This window comes from Periplaneta americana, chromosome 4 (genome assembly GCF_040183065.1).
Source record: "Periplaneta americana isolate PAMFEO1 chromosome 4, P.americana_PAMFEO1_priV1, whole genome shotgun sequence".
Classification (NCBI taxonomy): domain Eukaryota; kingdom Metazoa; phylum Arthropoda; class Insecta; order Blattodea; family Blattidae; genus Periplaneta; species Periplaneta americana.
Genome location: NC_091120.1, coordinates 206,859,212 through 206,883,492, shown reverse-complemented (window position 1 = coordinate 206,883,492; position 24,281 = coordinate 206,859,212). Strand labels below are relative to the sequence as shown.

Genomic DNA, 24,281 nt, shown 5'->3' with positions numbered 1-24,281 from the left:
ACGACGTCATCAGGAAGGGCAGCATCAGGACTAGAAGTCAGTGCCTTTAAGTTGCGCACTGCTTCCATGTAATTCACAACCTGAACCTACTTCAATCAGCTCACTCAAACCTGCTCTCCATAATTATGAGATTATAATTCAAGGTATGAAATGCACTCGTCATAAGAGTAAAAGTTTAAAATATTTCTTCGAAATTCTCCACTTTAGTTTCTCCTTCAGTGACAAATATCGTCAATTTTTCTTTAGCCGTCTGAGGAATGTTTTCCTCTGGAAATGAGCTTCGTGATGTGTGAACAGTGACTACAAGTTGGCTGATCTTCCTTCAGAGCCCGAACGAGAAGATACGGACAATTCGTCTCTTTTCACCGGTACGATGGGGACAAGAACACTGGGTCTTAAAATACAAACTGTCCGCACAAAATATGGATGCATGGCAAATAAAATGTGTCCGAAATGTAGTTATCTAAATCAGGTCTGGGAGCTATTAACTCAATCGAGTCACTACAGATTCCCCTTAACTCCCCACTCTACCTTCCCTGGCTGAGACGAGTAGACCGGCAGTTAAGCACTGCTCAGTGACGGATTGCATTACAGCTTTTACGAACTTGCTGTCGCTGGTCGCCTGAAATCCATCACTGGTGCACAGTACCCACTGTGTTTGTTTACAAGGCAGTGTGTGCGGAGAGGGTTCCACTTCCCCGTTGTATCCGTGGTTGTCCTAAAAGCTCATAAAATGCCCTACCGCGAGACAAGGACATGACACACTGATTTAAATTAGGGACTAATACACCAAGATCTCTCATCGCGATCAGTGCTGACAACTTATCGAAATAGTTGAAAACACGCGCTCAGTCTCGTTGGCGACGGCGTCTTCTGCCCCGGACGAGATGCACGAGGAGCAATATGTCACCTGCCACCTTGGCGATTGGCACAGCTAGAAATTTTAGGTGCAAAATTTTGGTCAAAAATGTGCAAAAGAAGATGCGTTAATTTATAGTCCCGTCGCTCCAATTTCCGGCAGCCAATCACGTTGCAGGTCGCCTACATTTAAACGTGTGCCTCTTGTGATTCGCTGATGAAGACATTATGCATTTCCTAAGGCTGGACAAACACTTGATATAATCGCACGCCATTTTGGCTCTTTCGTTGGAGTTCGCAGAAAGCACACAAAGACGTTATTTGCCGCTCAATTATATTTGCTGAATTACAGTGAGTTTGATTTATTATCATAGGAGCTACAACATGATAATGTTTAACGGTACGGCAAATAGATTCCTCGGCTGGTAGCTCGGCAACGAAAGAACAAAAATGGCGAACGATACTACCTACCTAGACTTTATAGAGCCTTCAGTTCCTAAGACGTAAGCAAAGAGGAGGAGTCACGCCGGGAATAACAACGTCGCGACTATAGTTAAAAAGGGGAGAGTTGGGTAGTATCGGACATCGGGTAATATCGGACAGTGCGTTTCTTTCATCTACCACCAGATCGTAGTACCTGATTAACATGGTTACGTTTCTGTATGCGACATCACAGAAACGTAACCATGTCATTCAGGTACTATCATCTGGTGGTAGATGAAAGAAACTCACTGTCCGATATTACCCGATGTCCGATACTACCCAACTCTCTCCTAAATATTCATTACAAACAGTACCAAAACCAATGACGTTACAGATAACGTCACAAAATTCACTCATTAAAAAGTCCCAGAGCGCAATGTCGTCCAGAAAACTATTAAAACAGATCACATTCAATATTTCAATAAGTAAATAGTTACATATACAAAAGAAACGTTCCACGTCAATAGATACAAGAGGTGCATACTTTGTTCGTTGCAACATCCTCAACATCAGGGCTTTTGACAGCTCTGCTCCAGAGCTCCGTTCAGAAATGCATTTGCATATGAATATTCATCTTTTAGTGCCTCACAAACTCGATGCAATAGCCGGTAACATGTAAGATGCTTGGTCCATACTCCATCATATTCTATTCCTTCAGGCCACAATACAACGCATGCATTATTGAAATTTTGCATGATATCAGCACGTCCGTTTTGTTCAGAAAGTAGGTTTTCAAAAGCATGGGTTTCATTTTCTCTCCTTTTAGGGGTGCTACTAAAATGTTCAAAACATAGGCTATCTGTTCTGCCTATCATCTAGGATAACATATTCTGGGTTATCAGCTACTACTTGCGTGATGTTTTAATTGTTCTTCATAAAAAGGCTGAAGATATGATTTTCGTGAGGTGCTCTCATCTGAAACAGTCTTCCCGGTATATTTCTGCAAATACGATTTCATAATGGGATTTTTAAGCTTGGAAAGAGAAATGCCGCAGGCCACAAGTGTACTTGCTGTTTCAGTAAAATATTCATTTTTATTTCTTGAATTTGAAGAAGCCAGTGCCTGGCCAATAAACTGTTGTGGCATTCCAGTTTTCAATCAGTAGTTTCTTATTCTTCATGTGTATTGCACTACCTTTCATGTGTATTGCTTAATTTACGCTGGTGCTTTCCATCAATCGTTATTGAAATATTACAAACATTGCACCTCAGGACAGATCTGAATACTATACACATCTGGCTTCCAGGTAGTAGCTCCCTGTAAAGCAGGTTTGAATAATTTCAGATTTGTATAATACATTCGTTACTGGAGGTACGTTAACAGAAAGCCACAATTTAAGTCACACAGTATTGTGTGCACTCAAAGTTGGGTTCTGGCGTCTTGTCAGCTCATTTCAGTTGTGTGGATATAAAAGGAAAAATTGTGACGGTGTCGTGTATAGTTCCTGAGGTAGCTCAGTCGGTAGAGCGTTCGCGCGCTAAGCGAAGGGTCCCGGATCGATACCCGGCTCCGGAACAATTTTTCCTTGAAATTATTCAGGTCTGAATACTATCTGCACTAAACTGTTTTACAATATCGTGTATTTTCCGGCGTTGTCTTTCCGTTTCGTCATGCTGAATGCTGGAACAAAGAAGAATGACAAAGACACCACGCACTAGCAAAGCATACTCTGAATTGAAAAATGAAAACAGTTTGAATTCGTTCTCAAATTTCAGCTTCCAACAGTAAACCATACTGATTGCTGATTGGTCAGTTTGATTTCGCCCTCCTCCTTTTCTTCCTATTCTATAACGGCGCGCCGGTGCGATGAAACGCAAACTAATCCTAACTAATTTATACTTCACTTCCTGATATATTATACAAATAATTTACAGTAATAGACAATCTGAAAAATAAGACATTTCACTTCACTTACGTAATGCATATTGTGATAGCCATGCAAATCGGCGTTCAAACGCGATATTGTGGTGGCTTACTTCACTAACGCGCCAAGGGCTGTAAACCTCTGACAATAGGGCGCTCTTCATCAAAACTAAGGGCTACCTCGTTTGTCCTGAGGGCTTTTGGGATTGAAAAAAATCTGAACGAAAAGTAAAAATAATTCTGCATATAAGAATTAATTTCTTCGGAGTATGTATGATAAGTCTTTCCTGTGTTAAATTTTAACGTACCTTGTTGACATGTTTCGACCTATTTATGGGTCATCTTCAGAACTGGTCGTTGTTGGTCTTGGCGCCTCTTGTTCTTTCCTGTGAGGGTGCGTTCGTAGTGTAGAGTCAAAGAGTGTGTGTGTTTTTAAATTGAGTTGTGTGTTGAGAATATCAAAACACACACACTCTTTGACTCTACACTACGAACGCACCCTCACAGGAAACAAGAGGCGCCAAGACCAACAACGACCAGTTCTGAGGATGACCCATAAATAGGTCGAAACATGTAACTTAAACAAGGTACGTTAGAATTGAACACAAGAAAGTCTTATCATACATACTCCGAAGTGATACAGTGTTAAAAGTTGTGTAATCAAGATGTATAATTAATTTCTCTGGAACTTATAAAGTACTTGGGAACGTGCTGGGCAGCTCACTTCAAATGTCTCCATCTTATGCAAAATAAATAAATAAATAAATAAATAAATAAATAAAGTCCTTTAAAACGATATCCAGTTCATAGTCATTTTGTATTTCTAATTTCTAAGAAACAATCATATTTTTACCCCCAATGTCGCGTCTGTTTGCTGGACGCTACCGCGCTGGTTTCCATCCAGGCGACCCCTGTTCGATCTCTGACCAGATTATGGTGGATTTCGTGGTGGACAAAGCAGAAGTTGCAGAAGGTTCTTCTCGGGGCACTCCCGTTTCTCTCTATCATTCCACCAACACTCCCCACCTCTCCCTCATTTCATCTATCATCTGCATATTTAAAAATAGGCTGGGGTAGTACAGGTTGGTGGTGCTGATATAGGCAGGATGACCCTGATTCACGAATGCCACTGTCGGGCTTGGGTAAGGATCCGACGAGGGTCGAGGTTTAATGTGGATGAGTGCCATCACGACCTGACCGGAGATCAAACCCGGGCAGCCTGGATGGCTCTTCTCCGCGCTATCTTCGAGTAGCACCACCCGCTGTAACGTTCAAGTCAGCAAGCGAAATAGGTGCGATTAAGAGATCCAGTGCAGGCTCGCGTTACCATGGGAACGGGGGCTCCGGCAGAGTCGCAGGAGTCCCACGCGCAGGGGTGGCCAAACTCGAACCAGAACCACGCATTACATGCACAGCCAAGGGAAAATGTCATCAGCGCCTAATACTCTGTGGTTCTGCAACCCCCCAGTCATTCTGAATATAGACTGATCTCTTTGCTATGGCGATCTGCTCACTTAAGTTGGGTCTTGCAACCAGTGCCAAATAGACGACTGTGATCATCCAATAGCTAATAGATACTAGGAAATTCTATGTTTCTTCTGGAATTAATGATGTTTTGTTTAGTCTTTTCCAATTATTTCTAATTGTGCTATTTCTTATTCTTTTCCTCTCCATTGTTTTCTTGTTTTTATTTATGGTAAGCTTTGTCTTCTAGGCAGCCTTCACTTGGAGGAAGCTGAATAAAATTTATTCGAAATAAATTAAGAATATAACGAAATAACATCAGAAATTCACATACCGAGCAAACTTCATGTATGATGAAAATATTTAATTTGTTCTCTCTCTCTCTATTTGTAATTATCACTTTTATAAGGCACGCACGCTTTGCAATTCATGCCAACAGAATCGAGTGACAAGCATTACTAATTACTATTCAGTTAAGCTTTCATTGTCTGCCTATGATCTATTATGAAAATGCTCTAAATATCACTCGAACGTGCAATGGCCATTCTACACTATTCCTTAAAATTAATTCAACACCAAATTTTGACAATTTCGTCAATTACTTAAGGTAGCAGAGGTTCCAATCTTATTCACCCCCTTTTCATAAAGCCAAATCTGAACTATATAATGACGCGATAAACATTCTTTGCTTCATGTTTTGCGTCAACAGCTCCTTTCTGCAAATTTCTTCTTGAAACACATTTCTCCTTGTGATCAGAAGTGATCGCACTGCTTGATATGGGATGCTGCGCCCTAGTAGAAATTATGTAAACAACAATTCGGCATTCGTGATCGCTGTTTCATCATTACTAACAAAGAATGACGAAATGCTCGTTTTCCAATTACACTTAATACGTTTTACGCTTCTTTGTGTCTTCTGCAGTCATCTTAAGTCACATGGGACACAGAAAAAATACACGAGCACACACTGCAAAACACACGACTTCAATAACCACACGTGGCCATTCCTTTGCGATACTGCTGTCTTCTTACTGGTGGACGCAGTTTGAGAACTCGAACGCTTCATTTCAGAGAACCAATCAGTGGAGATAACAGCCACTGCATGTAACAGGTAACAGCAGAACATGAGGCGGCAAATTCACTGTCTTGTTCACATTTTCACAAACCACGATACACGCTGATGACGTAACAACAAAAATTAATCTCCTTCCTCGTTCAACACCAGCGACTATAGCAGATGGAAGTGACGATTTCACCCGCATAGCTGGCAAATGTTGCGCATACAGTGTTGACACATTTCCTTTCGTTTTATATCTGCGGAATGAATTAAAATATTTTCTCCAAAATAATTTTCCCTTTCACCGCAATTCCGTAATAATGAGAAAAAATTTTTACTAATTACTGATAATTCCTAATAGTGTATTTATTTCATCTGTTCATTTAATCTGGCACCTCTGTGAATTGCTTTAACGAACTGAACATCATCTTAAGTGCTCACCTGAAGTCGTTGAGGAGCACAAGATGGAGAACATTCAAACGATGAGACAAAGCAAACAGCGCTAAGAGCAAAACGTAGGTTTCTTTTCTTTAATTCAACTTTAAACTCGTGCAACGTAACACGAATACTTTATGATTCACTATGCTAAACAATGCAACACATGATTCACCAACACTTGCCCTCTTATATTCCGTCATTCTGAAGCAGCAATCTGTTGTGCATCACCATCCGCTTTCAAGATTTCGGGATATGAAACAATCCCCCACACTGCTCGGTAATGAGGTCAAGGCTGGTTCACAATAAACTGGGAATGGAAACGACAACGAGAACGAGAACGGAAATATTGTTAAAATAAATGTATTTAAATGTGAGCATTCACAATTAACTATTGTGAAAGCTCACATTTAAATATATTTATTTTAACACAATTTCTTTTACGTCTTCTTTGTCGTTTTCGTTCCCGGTTTATTGTGAACCAGCTTTCAGCAAGCGGACGCGAAGTGTTCGCACCCGCATTGCCGAGCCCTTCAACATTTATTTCCACAGAACGTTCGATCGCCCAACTGCCTGACTGCGACACCAGCCCACGGTCATGGATTGCAGGCCACACAACACACTTCCCCATCAGTTAATTGTGTCCGTCTGTGCGGGTGATAACACTGCTTGCAGATTGTTTTCCTGCCCTGTTATCCTGAAGACTGCAAAAATTAAATTATTTGATAGTCACTCAATTTAAAAGGCGATCTTTCGATTTATGTATTACAAGACAAGGCATCCCGTGTTAAGTAATGAGCTATACCTACATTGCAGTCACTGCTAACAGTACTTCTCTATGAAAACCTACATTTAAAAGTCACAAGGATGTTAAAATATATCAGACTTTGCTTTGGTTCATTCACGCGTAACACACGCGTTTAGAACAAGGGACGCTAATCCTGTTACAATGAGACAATCTTCACTAAGAACAGTGAAGCTAGACACACTAGTATTACAATTATTACATTTCATGTACATCATTCCCTGATAAATTGACTCGTAGATACTGAATATGAACAAAATCCGTCCAATAGTTTGGTAGAAATCGCTGTACACAGACAGACTACTACTAAAATTATTATATTTCATGTACATCATTCCCTGATAAATTGACTCGTAGATACTGAATATGAACAAAATCCGTCCAATAGTTTGGTAGAAATCGCTGTACACAGACAGACTAGTACTAAAATTATTATATTTCATGTACATCATTCCCTGATAAATTGACTCGTAGATACTGAATATGAACAAAATCCGTCCAATAGTTTGGTAGAAATCGCTGTACACAGACAGACTAGTACTAAAATTATTATATTTCATGTACATCATTCCCTGATAAATTGACTCGTAGATACTGAATATGAACAAAATCCGTCCAATAGTTTAGTAGAAATCGCTGTACACAGACAGACTAGTACTAAAATTATTATATTTCATGTACATCATTCCCTGATAAATTGACTCGTAGATACTGAATATGAACAAAATCCGTCCAATAGTTTAGTAGAAATCGCTGTACACAGACAGACTAGCACTAAAATTATTATATTTCATGTACATCATTCCCTGATAAATTGACTCGTAGATACTGAATATGAACAAAATCCGTCCAATAGTTTAGTAGAAATCGCTGTACACAGACAGACTAGTACTAAAATTATTATATTTCATGTACATCATTCCCTGATAAATTGACTCGTAGATACTGAATATGAACAAAATCCGTCCAATAGTTTAGTAGGAATCGCTGTACACAGACAGACTAGTACTAAAATTATTATATTTCATGTACATCATTCCCTGATAAATTGACTAGTAGATGCATCTAATCCCTGTAGAACGGGCACAGTAAGTTTCCACTTCCTGTAGCAGCAGATTCTGCAACTACACTAAAGTTTCCTAAAATTGTTAAATAGGCCTATCTTTTCCAAAAACTGTTGAGCAATATGCGGACGGACGGACGGATGTGACGTAAGTGGCACAACAATGAGAGAGGTTCATCGACCCAACAATGTGTCCGCCGCGCCCACGCCTTGGCGCAGGTGCCACTCCTACACCAGCGTTCAAGTCTCCACTCACCTCCCGCGAGTTTGGCCGTGTACTCGGGGTTCTCCACGATGTAATCCAGCCCGATGCGCGAGTCCATGGTGACGGCGCGCGCATGAGTGCTGCGACGCCCGGGGTACGGGGGCGGCCGCCGATCACTGCTCCACCGAGAAGCTGAAACAAAAAGACGTTATCAGAGAGAGTTTACCGCTGCGGAATATCGGTCAAAATTAATTTAGAATTCAAAAACAGGCACGATGAGGAGAAAATGTAGGCAGAATATGAAATTATGAAGTAAATATATGTGTCAAAAGATCTCCGTTCATATGCCACGCAGAGCAGGTTTGTATCATTTCTTCCAAAGTAAACATTCAGAGATCAATGCGCTTGTCATGTTTGAATTGAATTGAATTTAACGGAGAGGGACACCATGGCCCAGCACTGCGACCTGTTCAGATCTATTGCGCTAGCCCTCTGGTGACGCTTTCCAAACCCACACCGGCCGACCACACTGAGGTTCTCTGGTCCAGGCGACCCCACTCGTCCCTAGGCCAACCCCCTCCATGCATCGCCGGCCGGAACGCTACGGAATGATAACGAAATGGAGAAATGGTGACGGAATGATGTAAATGCCTGATTTGGGGAAAAACGGGAGAACCCCGGGAAAAAACCCAACCGCGACCTTGTTCGCCACAAGTGTCACTATGGATTTTTCAATGAAAAAAATCCCAGACCTGACCGGGAATCGAACCCGGGCCGCCTGCGTGACAGTCTGATCCTTCAGCCACCGCAGAGGTTTAATATGACATGGAATAAAATTAAACAGTTTCCCAGAGTAAGCAAACTCCCACCTGAATGCAAGAACTAGATAACTTCGTTTTTTACTTCGGAATATGTATAAGACTTTCCTGTGTTAAATTTTAACGTACCTTGTTAATATGTTTCGACCTATTTTGGGTCATCTTCAGAACTGGTCGTTGTTGGCCTTGGCGCCTCTTGTTTCCTGTGAGGGTGCGTTCGTAGTGTAGAGTCAAAGAGTGTGTGTGTTTTGAAATTGAGTTGTGTGTTGAGAATATCGTTGCGGTGTGTTTTTGTGTGTCTGTATATTTCATATTGTTCTAGTGTGTTGAGTTTCTGGCTTTTTGGTTGGTTGTGTAGTATTTCCATGTCTGTGTTGATGTCTCTATGGGTGTGGTTAGCATTTGTGATGTGTTCTGCATATGTGGAGGTGTTTTGTAATTTTGTTATGGCTATGATGTGTTCTTTGTAACGTGTCACAAATGCCAACCACACCTACAGAGACATCAACACAGACATGGAAATACTGCACATCCAACCAAAAAGCCAGAAACTCAACACACTAGAACAATATGAAATATACAGACACACGAAAACACACCCCAACGATATTCTCAACACACAACTCAATTTCAAAACACACACACTCTTTGACTCTACACTACGAACGCACCCTCACAGGAAACAAGAGGCGCCAAGACCAACAACGACCAGTTCTGAAGATGACCCAAAATAGGTCGAAACATGTTAACAAGGTACGTTAAAATTTAACACAAGAAAGTCTTATCATACATATTCCGAAGTGATACAGTGTTAAAAGTTGTGTAATCAAGATGTATATTCAATTTTTATATTCAAGAGAACAACAAACAGAAGAAAAGTTTCTTACATTAATTGGATTCAACAATGCGACACAAGTAGCTTCAGTAGTTTTCTGCTACACCTTCTGTCAGTTAATACGATGGAAAATATCGCTGCTCGGACCTTCAAGCACCTTACTAACTTGATAGACTGGAAAACATCTCTATTGTTCCCTTATAATTCAGCTACCTTTAAGCTGCAATGAAGTCGCCTGATTCGAAGGCACAGCGCAGGCATACTGTAGGTACATTCTACCTCTAGCTCTAGCAAGTCATAGTGAGTACTGTGCTGTTCCGATACTGGTCTTACTATTGATTACTACATCTTGATGGCTGATTGTAGTTCACTGCAAAGGTAAGACGCTCAAGTGTGTTGTTGCAGGGCATAGGTCAGGAGTATTGAACTGATATTTTGACGTGTGTAAAACAATCATAAAAGTGACAAAAACAGTGCAGTCAATGCAATAGGCCTACCAAAAGGCACAGAAAATGTGTTGAACGTAATCCAAAAGAATCAGTAGCATAAAAATCTGCAAATTATCACGATATTAACTCCAAGTTTACATGCATCTGTGTACCGTGACGGTCAGTGCCGTCATCTCAAATACTAAAATAACCGACATGTGCACAGAAAAATAATGGCAATAACAGCCTCATGAAACACGAAGGAATGTCCGATAATAGGAATATTTTGTATTTTCTTGTACGCCAATAACGTCATGTGATATTGAAAAAGGTTTCTCGCGATTCATTAGGTTCATGCACAAACCTGCGTTGTCAAGGGATTGTTTCATCCATCTTGAATCTTGCGTAGTAGGCTCTGATGATGGTGTACAGCATACACCGAAACAGCTGTAAGCCACACGAGCTTATAATATAATTAACACTTGTAAGTTTGCCATTTAATCAGTCATTGATTGTTTCAGGTTTGTCATTTGTTGTTTGGAGTTTTGTGCTTGTAAATAAGTATTGAATTTTGCGGATTTGAAGAAAGTTTCTCCTACTTGTGGGCTAAAGAAGATGGAGTGCCAAGTGGAACAAGCGAACCCTTCCGACATGTTATTCTGTTTGCCGGGAGCCTTAACCCTGGGCCGACGGGTTGACTTTGAGCTAAGGCGGCTCGTGCACAGGAAGAAAGTGAATGGTTGTCGTTTCAACACCTCTACAAAACTTAGTGGATGACGTTATGGGTTTGGTGAGATAAAGAAGGCGTCGTGTACTACGAATTGCTTCCCAGGAATGAAACCATAACTACTGACATTTATTCCCAACAACTCAGACGTCTTGCGGCCGAAATTGAAGAAAAACGACTGGGAAGACATCAAGTACTGCTGCACCGCGCACTCCGCTAACATAACGACAGCTGCTATCCAGGAGCTTGGGTGGTTGGGAGGCGATTCCACATCCTTCATATTCTCCCGATCTTTCGCTCTCAGATTTCCATTCTCTATCCAACAATCTTCAAGGGAACTCCTTTGATAACGTAGATGCTTAAGGACTTCTTTAATTCCAAACCAGCAGATTTCTTCAGACGCGGATTGAAGATACTAACACATAGGCATTTCCAAGTCCTTCACACCTCTACACCTACCTACCTTGCCTCCCGTTTCAGTTACCTGTCATCATATCATAATCTCTTCACACGCACGCAAAATAGCCGCATACTAACCATACCAACACATAAGACATCATCGTATTCATCATCATACACAATCTCGCTCTCGTGCTTGTGGAATACCCTACCCAGTGACATCAGAGACTGTCGGAATTTAGTAGCGTTCAAAAGCAAACTTATTAAGCATTTTCTTATTGCGTAGAGTGGTTTAATTTTTACTTAATTGAAGCGTGCATTTCCAGAACGTTGTAAGTGCCAATTTGTAAAGTTTACAGTAGGAACAAAAATAGTTTCATACAGTCCATACAACGTTGTGACTTGCACAACCTGAAAGTGCACTGCTTTATTACTTGGAGCAGCACTTTCTTCATAACCCTTCGTAATATTGTCAAACAGGGCACCTACAACTGATATATGTGAAAAAATAGATTCTCCCGGTATCGGCACTTACAACGTTATGGAAATGCACGCTTCAATTAATAAAAAAAGTCTCTCTTCTTAACTTCTACAATAACCCGTCTAGCTTATATTAGTCAGTTAATCTTTTAGTACTTCGATTTTTATTGTATTTGTAAAGTTAATATTAATTGTAATTATAATTGTAATTTCATTCTTAATATTGTAGTTGTAATCCCCTGGTAGAGGGGAAGAGAAGGCCTGATGGCCTTATCTCTACCAGGTTAAATAAATAAGTAATAAATAAATATTACTGATTAATTTCTGTCTTCCGTTGATCTAAAATAAAAAACGCTACGAACCTTTGTATCAACGCAGTAAAATAATTTTAAGTGATATCTCATGAATGCACATTATTATTAGTGACTGCAACGACCAGGACGGAAATGCAGATCACGGCTGTAGCATGCAACGCACTTGCTATGCAGCTCCGTGCTGGTCACTTCTGTAGCCGCTCCACTATATTGGGAGTTGGACTCCACGAACACGAAGCGACGACCTGTTTTTAAATCTGTATCCGTTGTATTCGGTGTGCTGTATACTCAATGTGTCTTTAACTGGAATACTAGGCCCAGCTTCACCAAGCTTCGTTAAAATAACGACGCTAACGGCATGTTAACTAATACAGGGACATCATTTTATTTTTCTTCAATTGTTATTGTACCTGAGTTTTTTAATGTACTTCACTCCCACCCCTTCTACTAATGAAGTTCAACCGTCCTCCACACAGATTCAAGACCGCATATACAGTCATAGTAGCCTTACGGTCATAGTAAACAGTACGTTCCAAAAATATGTTCACGATTTCTAGTGACGAAAGAGCTTTCAATATTGAATCATTTTCGCATAGATACTGCCGTCCATTTGCCTACGTCGTATCCCGGTTTCCCCCACCAGGTTTTATTCGCCAGCTAGTGGCTGGGCTGTCTTAGCTCTTTTCTGACAACATTAATTTCTGTTAGGAATTGGACGTGTACGTAATATTATACAACTGTTTAAAATAAATAAAAGGGCCTCGTTAAGTAATTAACTGTCACGTGATTTCCTTCCTTTCTACGACCCTACGACATAACCACTTGGACGGACAGTAGATAGCATGTCTGAGTAATTTTATCTTTTCGGATCGGGCAGAAGTGAAGATTGAATTTACAGTACGTAAGAGTAGGTACAGAATTATTTCAACATGAGTTACTAGTACGAAGGACGAAACTGGTAATTGGGATTAGGTACAATAGTCTATAGTGCGTTAATATGCACATAGAACTGAAGCCTGTATCGAAATGAACGGCCAGCATTTTAAAAAATGTGTTTAAATATCCATATTATGATTATTTTTCATTTAACTTCATTCTCTATATTGTACGCTAATGTGCTGTAGACAGTATAATATACACTGCATAATGAATACGTCCGAATGGAAAGCTCAGTTGTGAGTAAAAACACTCATTGTTAATACTGTACTGTATTTTGATTAAAGGAAAACCTAATGAAAATTATCAAACTCAAAATCGCGATATTTCCTAGTTTACGTAAATGAACTACTTTTCTTCCCTCCTATACCTAGTAAAGTGATTTGTTTATATTTTACGCCAGTATCATCGAACTCCAGTCGTGGAAGGGGGTAGCAAAGGTACAGCCAGGTTAATATTAGAAATGTTAGTAAAAATAAAATGATGTCTCTGTATATTGTTAAAAATTAAACATCCTATTAGTGTACGAGTAATAGTGTTTCACTAATCATATGAAGTACTTTGGTTAGATAACATGATGTTAAGAACAATGTAACAGAATCAACGAGGCAGTGATTGTATGGAAGTATAATCGGTTCCAATAGTTGCTGTGTAGCCATTTGTTTTAGCGGAAAATTGTATTTTTACATTGTGGAAGTATTAGAGAATAATATAATTATCATGGAAATTGAGAAAAATAAACGTGCCGTAATTTTACTTCATATGAGAAACATTATTATTTTAGTAGATCTAGCAACTAACTACAAGAATGTGCTGGTAATGAAGACAAACGCAGTGATAGAACTTCCGTAAGGGAAAAGGAGCAAGTGTGGGTTTCTTTAACCCAAGATTTCATCGGCATTTGCATGTGAAAACGCGAACTACGAAACAAATCAATATTATGAAAGTATTCAGAGGAATGCTAAGAAGAATCATGTACAAGATTCAGTGGAACATCTGAAAACTACTTTCACTCTCAAAGTTGACGGTAACTGCGCGAAGATTCTTTCAATTATCCAGGACCAAGTTGAACCATTAGAAAAAGATCATTGAGATGCTGAATAAAATGCAAAGCGTTAACATTATTGTCATATCTTACATACTTAATATATTTTCACACGTCATTAATCATAATTACATGTAAACTGTTAAATCAGTGAAGTAAAGAAATATCGTTTTGAAAATCTGCAATTATAACTGACTATTAATACGGAATAATAATCACACACATCCCTGCTTTAATAAGCACAAATCTTCTCTTAATATTAACATTAGTACTTACGAACATATCTCTAAATAATTAAACATGCTGAAGGAGACACTGCAGCTATTTATTTTCATTGCTGATATACGTCGATATAATAATGCAGCTTGTGACGTAATTGTGTTCCCTGGCAGCTAAGATTCACGCTGTAACAGGATTTAACTGCGGGAGTACGCTATGTGAACTTAACACGATATTAACAGTAACAACAGTTGATGAAACATCTCTTCAAACTGCCTTAACGACATGTTAAATATTTAACAAAGGTTGGTGAAACTGAGTCCTGGTCTACTTATGATCCGGCGGGTCATGGAATCTGACGATTTTTAAGATAGGCTAGAGCTGGGGACGGAGCGAGTAGAACCGTTGAGTAACTCGGTTCTATCGGTTTATGTGCTTGGCAGCGGAGCACCGGTGTTAAGGCTGGTTCACAATAAACCGGGAACAGGAACGACAACGAGAACGAAAAGAATCTATACTAATAATAAATCTGTAAGCGAAATTTTTCTGGTAATTTTCGCTTTTCCAAAAATAATTGGTGTTAACATGTATAATTAATCATCCTGAAACCGAAAATCGCTTTTTTGAAAATTTTGTTTGTATGTCTGTCTGTCTGTCTGTCTGGATGTTTGTTACCTTTTCACGCGATAATAGCTGAACGGATTTCGATGAAAATTGGAACATAAATTAAGTTCGTTGTAACTTAGATTTTAGGCTGTATGGCATTCAAAATACTTCATTTAAAAGGGGGGTTATAAGGGGGCCTAAATTAAATAAACCGAAATATCTCGCTTATTATTGATTTTTGTGAAAAATGTTACATAACAAAAGTTTATTTAAAAATGATTTCCGATAAGTTTTATTCCAGGCAAAATTTTGATAGGACTGATATTTAAGGATATACAAGAGTTTTAAAATAACAATACAATACATTTCCACCGCAGCCTCAGATTATAGTGCCGTTGTTCCGTAACTGCTATGTGCAAAATATTAAATTTTTTAGTAGGAAGAAAAACAAATTTATTCATTCTATAACAGTAGTGCATAGGAGATCGTGAATTCTTACATTTTTACACAATCAACTCTATTAATTAGAGTGATTTATTAAAGGATGCATTCAAGACTAATTTAGAAAAATGTTAAACGAATTATATTTGCACCAAATGAGTGGTCTCTGGACCAAAATGATAGCATTTTAATTATTTAAATACAATTTAAATTAAGTAGCATATTAAACGATTTATTCTTCTATCAAACACGAATGTTCCCTGGACCCAATGTTCTATTTTAATTACTTTATATTTATTTCTAATAAGTGCAGCGGAGCGCAAGGGTACAGCTAGTGTTAAAATAAATGTATTCAAATGTGGGTTGAAAATAACTGATGACTAGAGCTCGTAAATTGCCCCTTTTCCCTATTTTATCCTTGTACATAAGTTAGGGAACTTCATCCAAAATCGAAGTTAGATCATTTAAAAGTGCTTCTTCCAGTTTTAGGGATAATAGTCCATTTTAGGAATACCTGCCTCTAAGCACCTATCTTGACAAATTTTATGTTGCGTATTTCGCCCATTAGAAATTTCCTTCATTATATTGTTTAAAGTTACAATTGTTTCATTGCTATTGCTGTCGTTACCTGCAGATGGGTGAACAGTCTCTGCAATAGTGCCTCCAGATAAACATGCAATGACGTTAGGTTGGTTTTGTACAGTTACCGTACTCGAAGCACATTGTCATCTACAGCACCAAAAGAAAAACCTGGCATGTCCATTTTCAGAAAATACACTTCAGATGCCAAAAACTTATATCTCTGCCATGAATAAAATGATTTCTGCGGTGAAATTTAATGATTTTTTTTTTCTATAGACTCGAATAAAATTTTACCATAGACAATTATTAGTTTTTAGGGACGCATATTTATAGCATTGTCTCAAAATGGACATGTTAATTTTATTATAGAAAGTTTGCTCCTCAGATGTACTCGACTATCAGGCAGTTTATGTTATCTACCAGATGTATTCGTCGACAATGAGGCAGTTTATATTGCCCATCAGATGTATTCGGCTATGAGGCAGTTAGTATTGCCCATCAGATGTACTCGAATATGAGGCAGTTAGTATTGCCCATTAGATGTACTCGACTATGAGGCAGTTAGTATTGCCCATCAGATGTACTCGACTATGAGGCAGTTAGTATTGCCCATCAGATGTACTCGACTATGAGGCAGTTAGTATTGCCCATCAGATGTACTCGACTATGAGGCAGTTAGTATTGCCCATCAGATGTACTCGACTATGAGGCAGTTGGTATTGCCCATCAGATGTACTCGACTATGAGGCAGTTAGTATTGCCCATCAGATGTACTCGACTATGAGGCAGTTAGTATTGCCCATCAGATGTACTCGACTATGAGGCAGTTAGTATTGCCCATCAGATGTACTCGACTATGAGACAGTTGGTATTGCCCATCAGATGTACTCGACTATGAGGCAGTTGGTATTGCCCATCAGATGTACTCGAGTATGAGGCAGTTAGTATCGCCCATCAGATGTACTCGACTATGAGGCAGTTAGTATCGCCCATCAGATGTACTCGACTATGAGGCAGTTAGTATCGCCCATCAGATGTACTCGACTATGAGGCAGTTAGTATAGCCCATCAGATGTACTCGAGTATGAGGCAGTTAGTATCGCCCATCAGATGTACTCGACTATGAGGCAGTTAGTATCGCCCATCAGATGTACTCGAGTATGAGGCAGTTAGTATTGCCCATCAGATGTACTCGACTATGAGGCAGTTAGTATCGCCCATCAGATGTACTCGAGTATGAGGCAGTTAGTATTGCCCATCAGATGTACTCGAATATGAGGCAGTTAGTATTGCCCATCAGATGTACTCGAATATGAGGGAGTTAGTACCATCCAACATACGAACGTCACTAGGAGTGAGTCAGTAATGCGGACCAGATGTACTACGTCAGTGTTACTGACAGATTTAGTCAATGAAGGAGTCTGTACCGTAGTGACGACCAGATGTATTCTGCAATGGGTGAGTATGAATTAGCCACAAGATATAATCAGTTAAAAACGACTCAGCAGTGCATGGGCTGCATGGGCCACATGATTTACATCGGCCGGGCCCCGAACCCGGCACAGGTGCATCCGCGACCTTGAGGGGTCGTGGCGCCAGACACGTTGCAACATTGCTGACGTAACGTTGTGACGGCCTTGGCCCCCCGCTTCCCCACGGGTCCGACAGCAATCTTCAGGGGCCCCTGACCCCATGGTGGGCCCATGGCGCGTCACCGCGTGGCTCACGTGACTAAGACCCAAACTACAAGTTGCAGGGGGCTGTGGGGCCACGGCCGGCGCGCCTGGGCCCTTTCATGGTAGCAGATGGCCCCCGCGACCAGGTCTAGGCCGCGCCTCGCCGCTCCCCGCGTTTCCATGGCACCGGCAGCAGTGGCGTGCTTCAGTATCCAGGCAACAGTGGCGTGCTTGACACATACCTAACCTCTGATGCCAGATGGATCAGAAGCGTACTTGACATATTCCCCAACGGTAATAACAGCACGTTTCAGTCTTGTCCTTAACACACTCCATGGCTATGATGCCAGATGTATCAGTAATGTGCCTCACATATTACTCCAAAATGATGTGCTTGTCCTAACCCGTACTTAATGACAGATATCAGTGACGTGCTTGATGCAATGTATTGACAGATACTTTGAATTTTTTCATGTCATACCCGATAGTCAAAGTGATAGATTTATCTTGACGTACCTAAAACACTCAATAGTTCACATGGTGACGACATTGCTGGCATCCTAAAGACACAGTTTGTGTGACGATTTTACTATCAGTCACCCTCGGCATATGGCAAACTTAACTACTAGGCTATGTACAAATAGGTCTACGTCAGAATGTATTTAATCTATTAATAGGCTATTTTTATTGGGTTATATTACAACGCTGTATCAACATCTAGGTTATTTAGCGTCTGAATGAAATGAAGATGATAATGCCGATGAAATGAGTCCGGGGTCCAGAACCGAAAGTTACCCAGCATTTGGTCGTGTTGGGTTGAGGAAAACCCCGGAAAAAACCTCAACCAGGTAACTTACTCCGACTGGTATTCGAACCCGGGCCACCTGGTTTCGCGGCCAGACGAGCTGACCGTTACTCCACAGGTGTGGACTACTAGGCTATGCACAAACAAACCTACATCAGAATATTAATCTATTACTAGGCTATGCACAAACAAACCTGCTTCAGAATATTAATCTATTACTAGGCTATGCACAAACAGACCTACATCAGAATATTAATCTATTACTAGGCTATGCACAAACAGACGTACATCAGAATATTAATCTATTACTAGGCTATGCACAAACAGACCTACATCAGAATATTAATCTATTACTAGGCTATGCACAAACAGACCTACATCAGAATATTAATCTATTACTAGGCTATGCACAAACAGACCTACATCAGAATATTAATCTATTACTAGGCTATGCACAAACAGACCTACAACAGAATATTAATCTATTACTAGGCTATGCACAAACAAACCTACATCAGAATATTAATCTATTACTAGGCTATGCACAAACAGACATACATCAGAATATTAATCTATTACTAGGCTATGCACAAACAGACCTACAACAGAATATTAATCTATTACTAGGCTATGCACAAACAAACCTACATCAGAATATTAATCTATTACTAGGCTATGCACAAACAGACCTACATCAGAATATTAATCTATTACTAGGCTATGCACAAACAGACCTACAACAGAATATTAATCTATTACTAGGCTATGCACAAACAAACCTACATCAGAATATTAATCTATTACTAGGCTATGCACAAACAGACATACATCAGAATATTAATCTATTACTAGGCTATGCACAAACAGACCTACAACAGAATATTAATCTATTACTAGGCTATGCACAAACAAACCTACATCAGAATATTAATCTATTACTAGGCTATGCACAAACAGACCTACATCAGAATATTAATCTATTACTAGGCTATGCACAAACAGACCTACAACAGAATATTAATCTATTACTAGGCTATGCACAAACAAACCTACATCAGAATATTAATCTATTACTAGGCTATGCACAAACAGACCTACATCAGAATATTAATCTATTACTAGGCTATGCACAAACAGACCTACAACAGAATATTAATCTATTACTAGGCTATGCACAAACAAACGTACATCAGAATATTAATCTATTACTAGGCTATGCACAAACAGACCTACATCAGAATATTAATCTGTTACTAGGCTATGCACAAACAGACCTACATCAGAATATTAATCTATTACTAGGCTATGCACAAACAGACATACATCAGAATATTAATCTATTACTAGGCTATGCACAAACAGACCTACATCAGAATATTAATCTATTACTAGGCTATGCACAAACAGACATACATCAGAATATTAATCTATTACTAGGCTATGCACAAACATACCTACATCAGAATATTAATCTATTACTAGGCTATGCACAAACAGACATACATCAGAATATTAATCTATTACTAGGCTATGCACAAACAGACCTACATCAGAATATTAATCTATTACTAGGCTATGCACAAACAGACATACATCAGAATATTAATCTATTACTAGGCTATGCACAAACAGACCTACATCAGAATATTAATCTATTACTAGGCTATGCACAAACAGACATACATCAGAATATTAATCTATTACTAGGCTATGCACAAACAGACCTACATCAGAATATTAATCTATTACTAGGCTATGCACAAACAGACATACATCAGAATATTAATCTATTACTAGGCTATGCACAAACAGACCTACATCAGAATATTAATCTATTACTAGGCTATGCACAAACAGACCTACATCAGAATATTAATCTATTACTAGGCTATGCACAAACAGACCTACATCAGAATATTAATCTATTACTAGGCTATGCACAAACAGACCTACATCAGAATATTAATCTATTACTAGGCTATGCACAAACAGACCTACAACAGAATATTAATCTATTACTAGGCTATGCAGAAACAAACCTACATCAGAATATTAATCTATTACTAGGCTATGCACAAACAGACCTACATCAGAATATTAATCTATTACTAGGCTATTCACAAACAAACCTACATCAGAATATTAATCTATTACTAGGCTATGCACAAACAGACCTACATCAGAATATTAATCTATTACTAGGCTATGCACAAACAAACCTACATCAGAATATTAATCTATTACTAGGCTATGCACAAACAGACCTACATCAGAATATTAATCTATTACTAGGCTATGCACAAACAGACCTACATCAGAATATTAATCTATTACTAGGCTATGCACAAACAGACCTACATCAGAATATTAATCTATTACTAGGCTATGCACAAACAGACCTACATCAGAATACATTTAATCCATTCTGTCAGTCATACAAACCCATGAGGTCGGTCTAAAGGTAATTTAACCGTCAATAGTAGCTAAACAGCAGGACTATATTGGGCGATACAAACGTGGTGAAGAGCATTACAACAGAACTGAGGAAAAGTTAGAGAAGACGAGACGAAGTCGATTCTTCTTTATTTCAGAGATTCTGTTATGCACTTAACACATGTATTGCATACTATTTTTTGGCCGATCTTAATAAAAAAAATAGGTAAATTATTATTAATCATTTTTAATTTAAATAAAGTTTGTTTTTGGACGCTAACATTTTCACGTGTGATCGTCGTTTGTTGATAGGTATTATTCATTTGTTATTATTCGGCGGCGATTGTGAAAATGTTGTAATAAAATAAATTATAGAAAATTTAGTTTTCTCTTCAAAGAAGTAGGTAGGTGACACGTTAATTATATTATTATTATTATTATTATTATTATTATTATTATTATTATTATTACTATTGTTGTTGTTGTTGTTGTTCAGTCAACTGTCCGAAGGCAGGTTTGAACCTCATAAGTAACACCAATAAGACATCACTCATGAGGCAACGAGACCAGAAGATAATGGAGTAGGATGGCCAGTTCCTTTCCCCCTAATTATTATTATACATGAATAAATAAATAGCATATAGAAAATGTTTGTGACACATTAATTATACATCAATATAAATAAATAGCATACAGTATAGAAAATGTTTGCAGGTGACATATTAATTTTACATCAGTGTAAATAAATTGCATACCGGTATAGATTACTTGAATACGTATTTTATTCCATGGATGTTTTCGCGTTCAGCCACGATCCCACTAGTGGCGCTTAGAGCAACAACCAGAAATCAACAGAAATGGCTTTGACGCTTACGTATTATCTACATTAATTCCAGTTTTCTTACAAATCTCCACTCCAATAAATTAATTTAGAAAGAGTACAGTCTAATAAGGCATTTAATTATTCCTCTTAGCACAGTGGTGCACGACACTGATCGTTCGTTACTTTTAAGTAAGTAAATAAAAGTTGATTTCGTTTATCTGCTTACCGCACGTGTGTTGTAAGTTTAACTTACAAGGCCTACCAACAACATCGGTAAGGTTGTTAAAAACACGATCGGGCAAAAATTAATGTGTAACACAGTTGCCTAGTATTACATCTGTTGTTCTTGCTGGGATATAGTGCAGAAACCGAATGAGATAGCAAGCTACCCACAAGACTGTGTCCTCAAAGAGTACTGGACAGGCTTATTGGCCGCTCCTGGCTTGTAACGGCACACCTGAAGTATTACATGAGAATGAAAGTGATACTCTTTGAAAACTACGCCTGGTTGGTGGCATTACAAGCACTTGTGCCACTAGGGGAAATTATCAATGGATAAGTAGGCCCATTTGCAAACATATTTTCGTACATTTAGATGGAAATACGTAATTTCAGTAATACTAATGCCCGTGTGCACCATTCTCGATTAAAATTTGACCATGGTTAAGTCGGCACTTGACCATCTTCAACGCCAATTTGCGGAGTATCAATCTTGATCAAAGTTAAACAAGCGAGTTGATGATATCAAATTTGATCATGGGTGTGGGACCGATTATCTTGAATTGAACATGGTCAAGTCGAGAAAACCAAAATGGTGGCACGATTTGACGTGCTTGATGGAATTGAAGATGAAATTATGTATCTTGAACACGCAAATCACTGCGGAAATAACAGAATTGGTGTTATTGTAGAAAGAGTAAGTTTGTAGATGAATAATAAAAATGTATTTTTTTCTCAAAATAGACTAATGTTTTATATAATATGTTTCTGCTTTGGAAGATCGGGACTTTATTTGAGGACAAAATATTATTTAGGCCTAACTGTTCAATTTGTTAACATAATAATAAAGTAGTTATTCTATGCCGGTAATAATATAGTAAAACTAAATGACCATTTTGTAGAATGCGAGATTATCACTTATTAGCTATAGATTTGCCATTTGAAACTATTAGGGCCTACATGATGTTTTGGACAATTAGGCTATTTACGCTTGAATTAAGAGAAATTACACGGATACCTTCCTTTCCCTCTTACTCCAAAATTCCAACCTTGCGAACACAAAATAAATGGATAAATTTCAGAACAAGGATACTTTCCTTTCCCTCTTACTCCAAAATTCCAACCTTGTGCACACAAAATAAATTGGCACTAAAAACTTCCTTTTCGTATGCATGATGATGCGTATTCGACATACACAGACAAATTGCTTTTTTTTTTTTTTTTTTTTTAAATTATTGTTAGCGAGGTATCCGTATACTGAAATTTTCCCAAATAAATTATTGGCACTGAAATGTGTCTTTTCGTAAGCAAGATGATGAGCATTCGACTAACACATACAAACCTGGTCTTTTTAGTAGCCTATTTCAAGATAATTGTCAGTGAGGTATCCGTATACTGAAATTTTCCCAATTATTATCAATAATATGAAATAACCACTGTATAAATTACGTTACAAATTATGTAAACACGTGTAACTCATGCTGAATTGTGAGGTTAAATCCGACCAGGTAGCCTGCTTTTCTCTTACAGAACTTCCGTCAGTACTTTTATTCTCTAATATGGATGCAGAATTGCTGACGAGTTCTAAAAGAATTCCCACTTCGAACTGTGAGAAGTTCGGTGCTCTTTTCTTTTTTTCTTCCATGATTATTGAAACTTGTTATTTGAAAACTGCGAGGATGTTTGAAACAGTCCGACAAACAAAAACGAAGCAATAATTGACAGAGTGCGTTCGTTCGCTGTTTTATACGCGGTAACCTAGCGCTCAGATGATTCTTCTCAAGCGAGCGTACCGTCAGCTGACGGTACTGAGTTGATCGAGAGAAAATGTCGGTGCACCGCATTAACCATGTTTCCTTGATTGCTGGTAAACGGGCTAGATGATCGAGAATGGTGCACACGGCCATCGATCTGTTTTACTCAAAGTAAGCGCTATAAGCAACTCTGATCTCCTTGTTTCTATAATTCGTGGTACTCGTACATATAATTGTTCGTGTTCAAGGATTCGATGCTTTAGTACTTCAGTTGTCCCTTCCTCACTCCCTGACGAATACTAACCAGGTCACACTTATTGTGCCAGTCCAAGAGTTTCGACTTCGATGTCAGCAGTTTTCACGGCAATTAAAATTACACCTCAGATATACTCACTTCAAATTTAAATAGTAATTACTCGTATGTCAAATTTCATTGGAATTCGAAAAGATCCGTACCATATTTTTTCATTACCAAGTTCTTTATGACGTCACTGATTATATCCTCAC

General features: G+C 38.7%; 1 protein-coding gene across 3 annotated transcripts in view; it reads right to left on the bottom strand.

Moving 5' to 3' along the window:
- The window catches only part of LOC138698724 (inverted formin-2-like), a 120,962-nt gene that overhangs the window by 54,032 nt on the left and 42,649 nt on the right, over positions 1–24,281 (bottom strand). For all 3 annotated transcript variants that reach the window (XM_069824934.1, XM_069824935.1, XM_069824936.1), the window contains exon 2: positions 8,286–8,426. In XM_069824934.1, the coding sequence (XP_069681035.1) occupies positions 8,286–8,426 (141 nt within the window). The remainder of the gene's footprint in view (positions 1–8,285; positions 8,427–24,281) is intronic.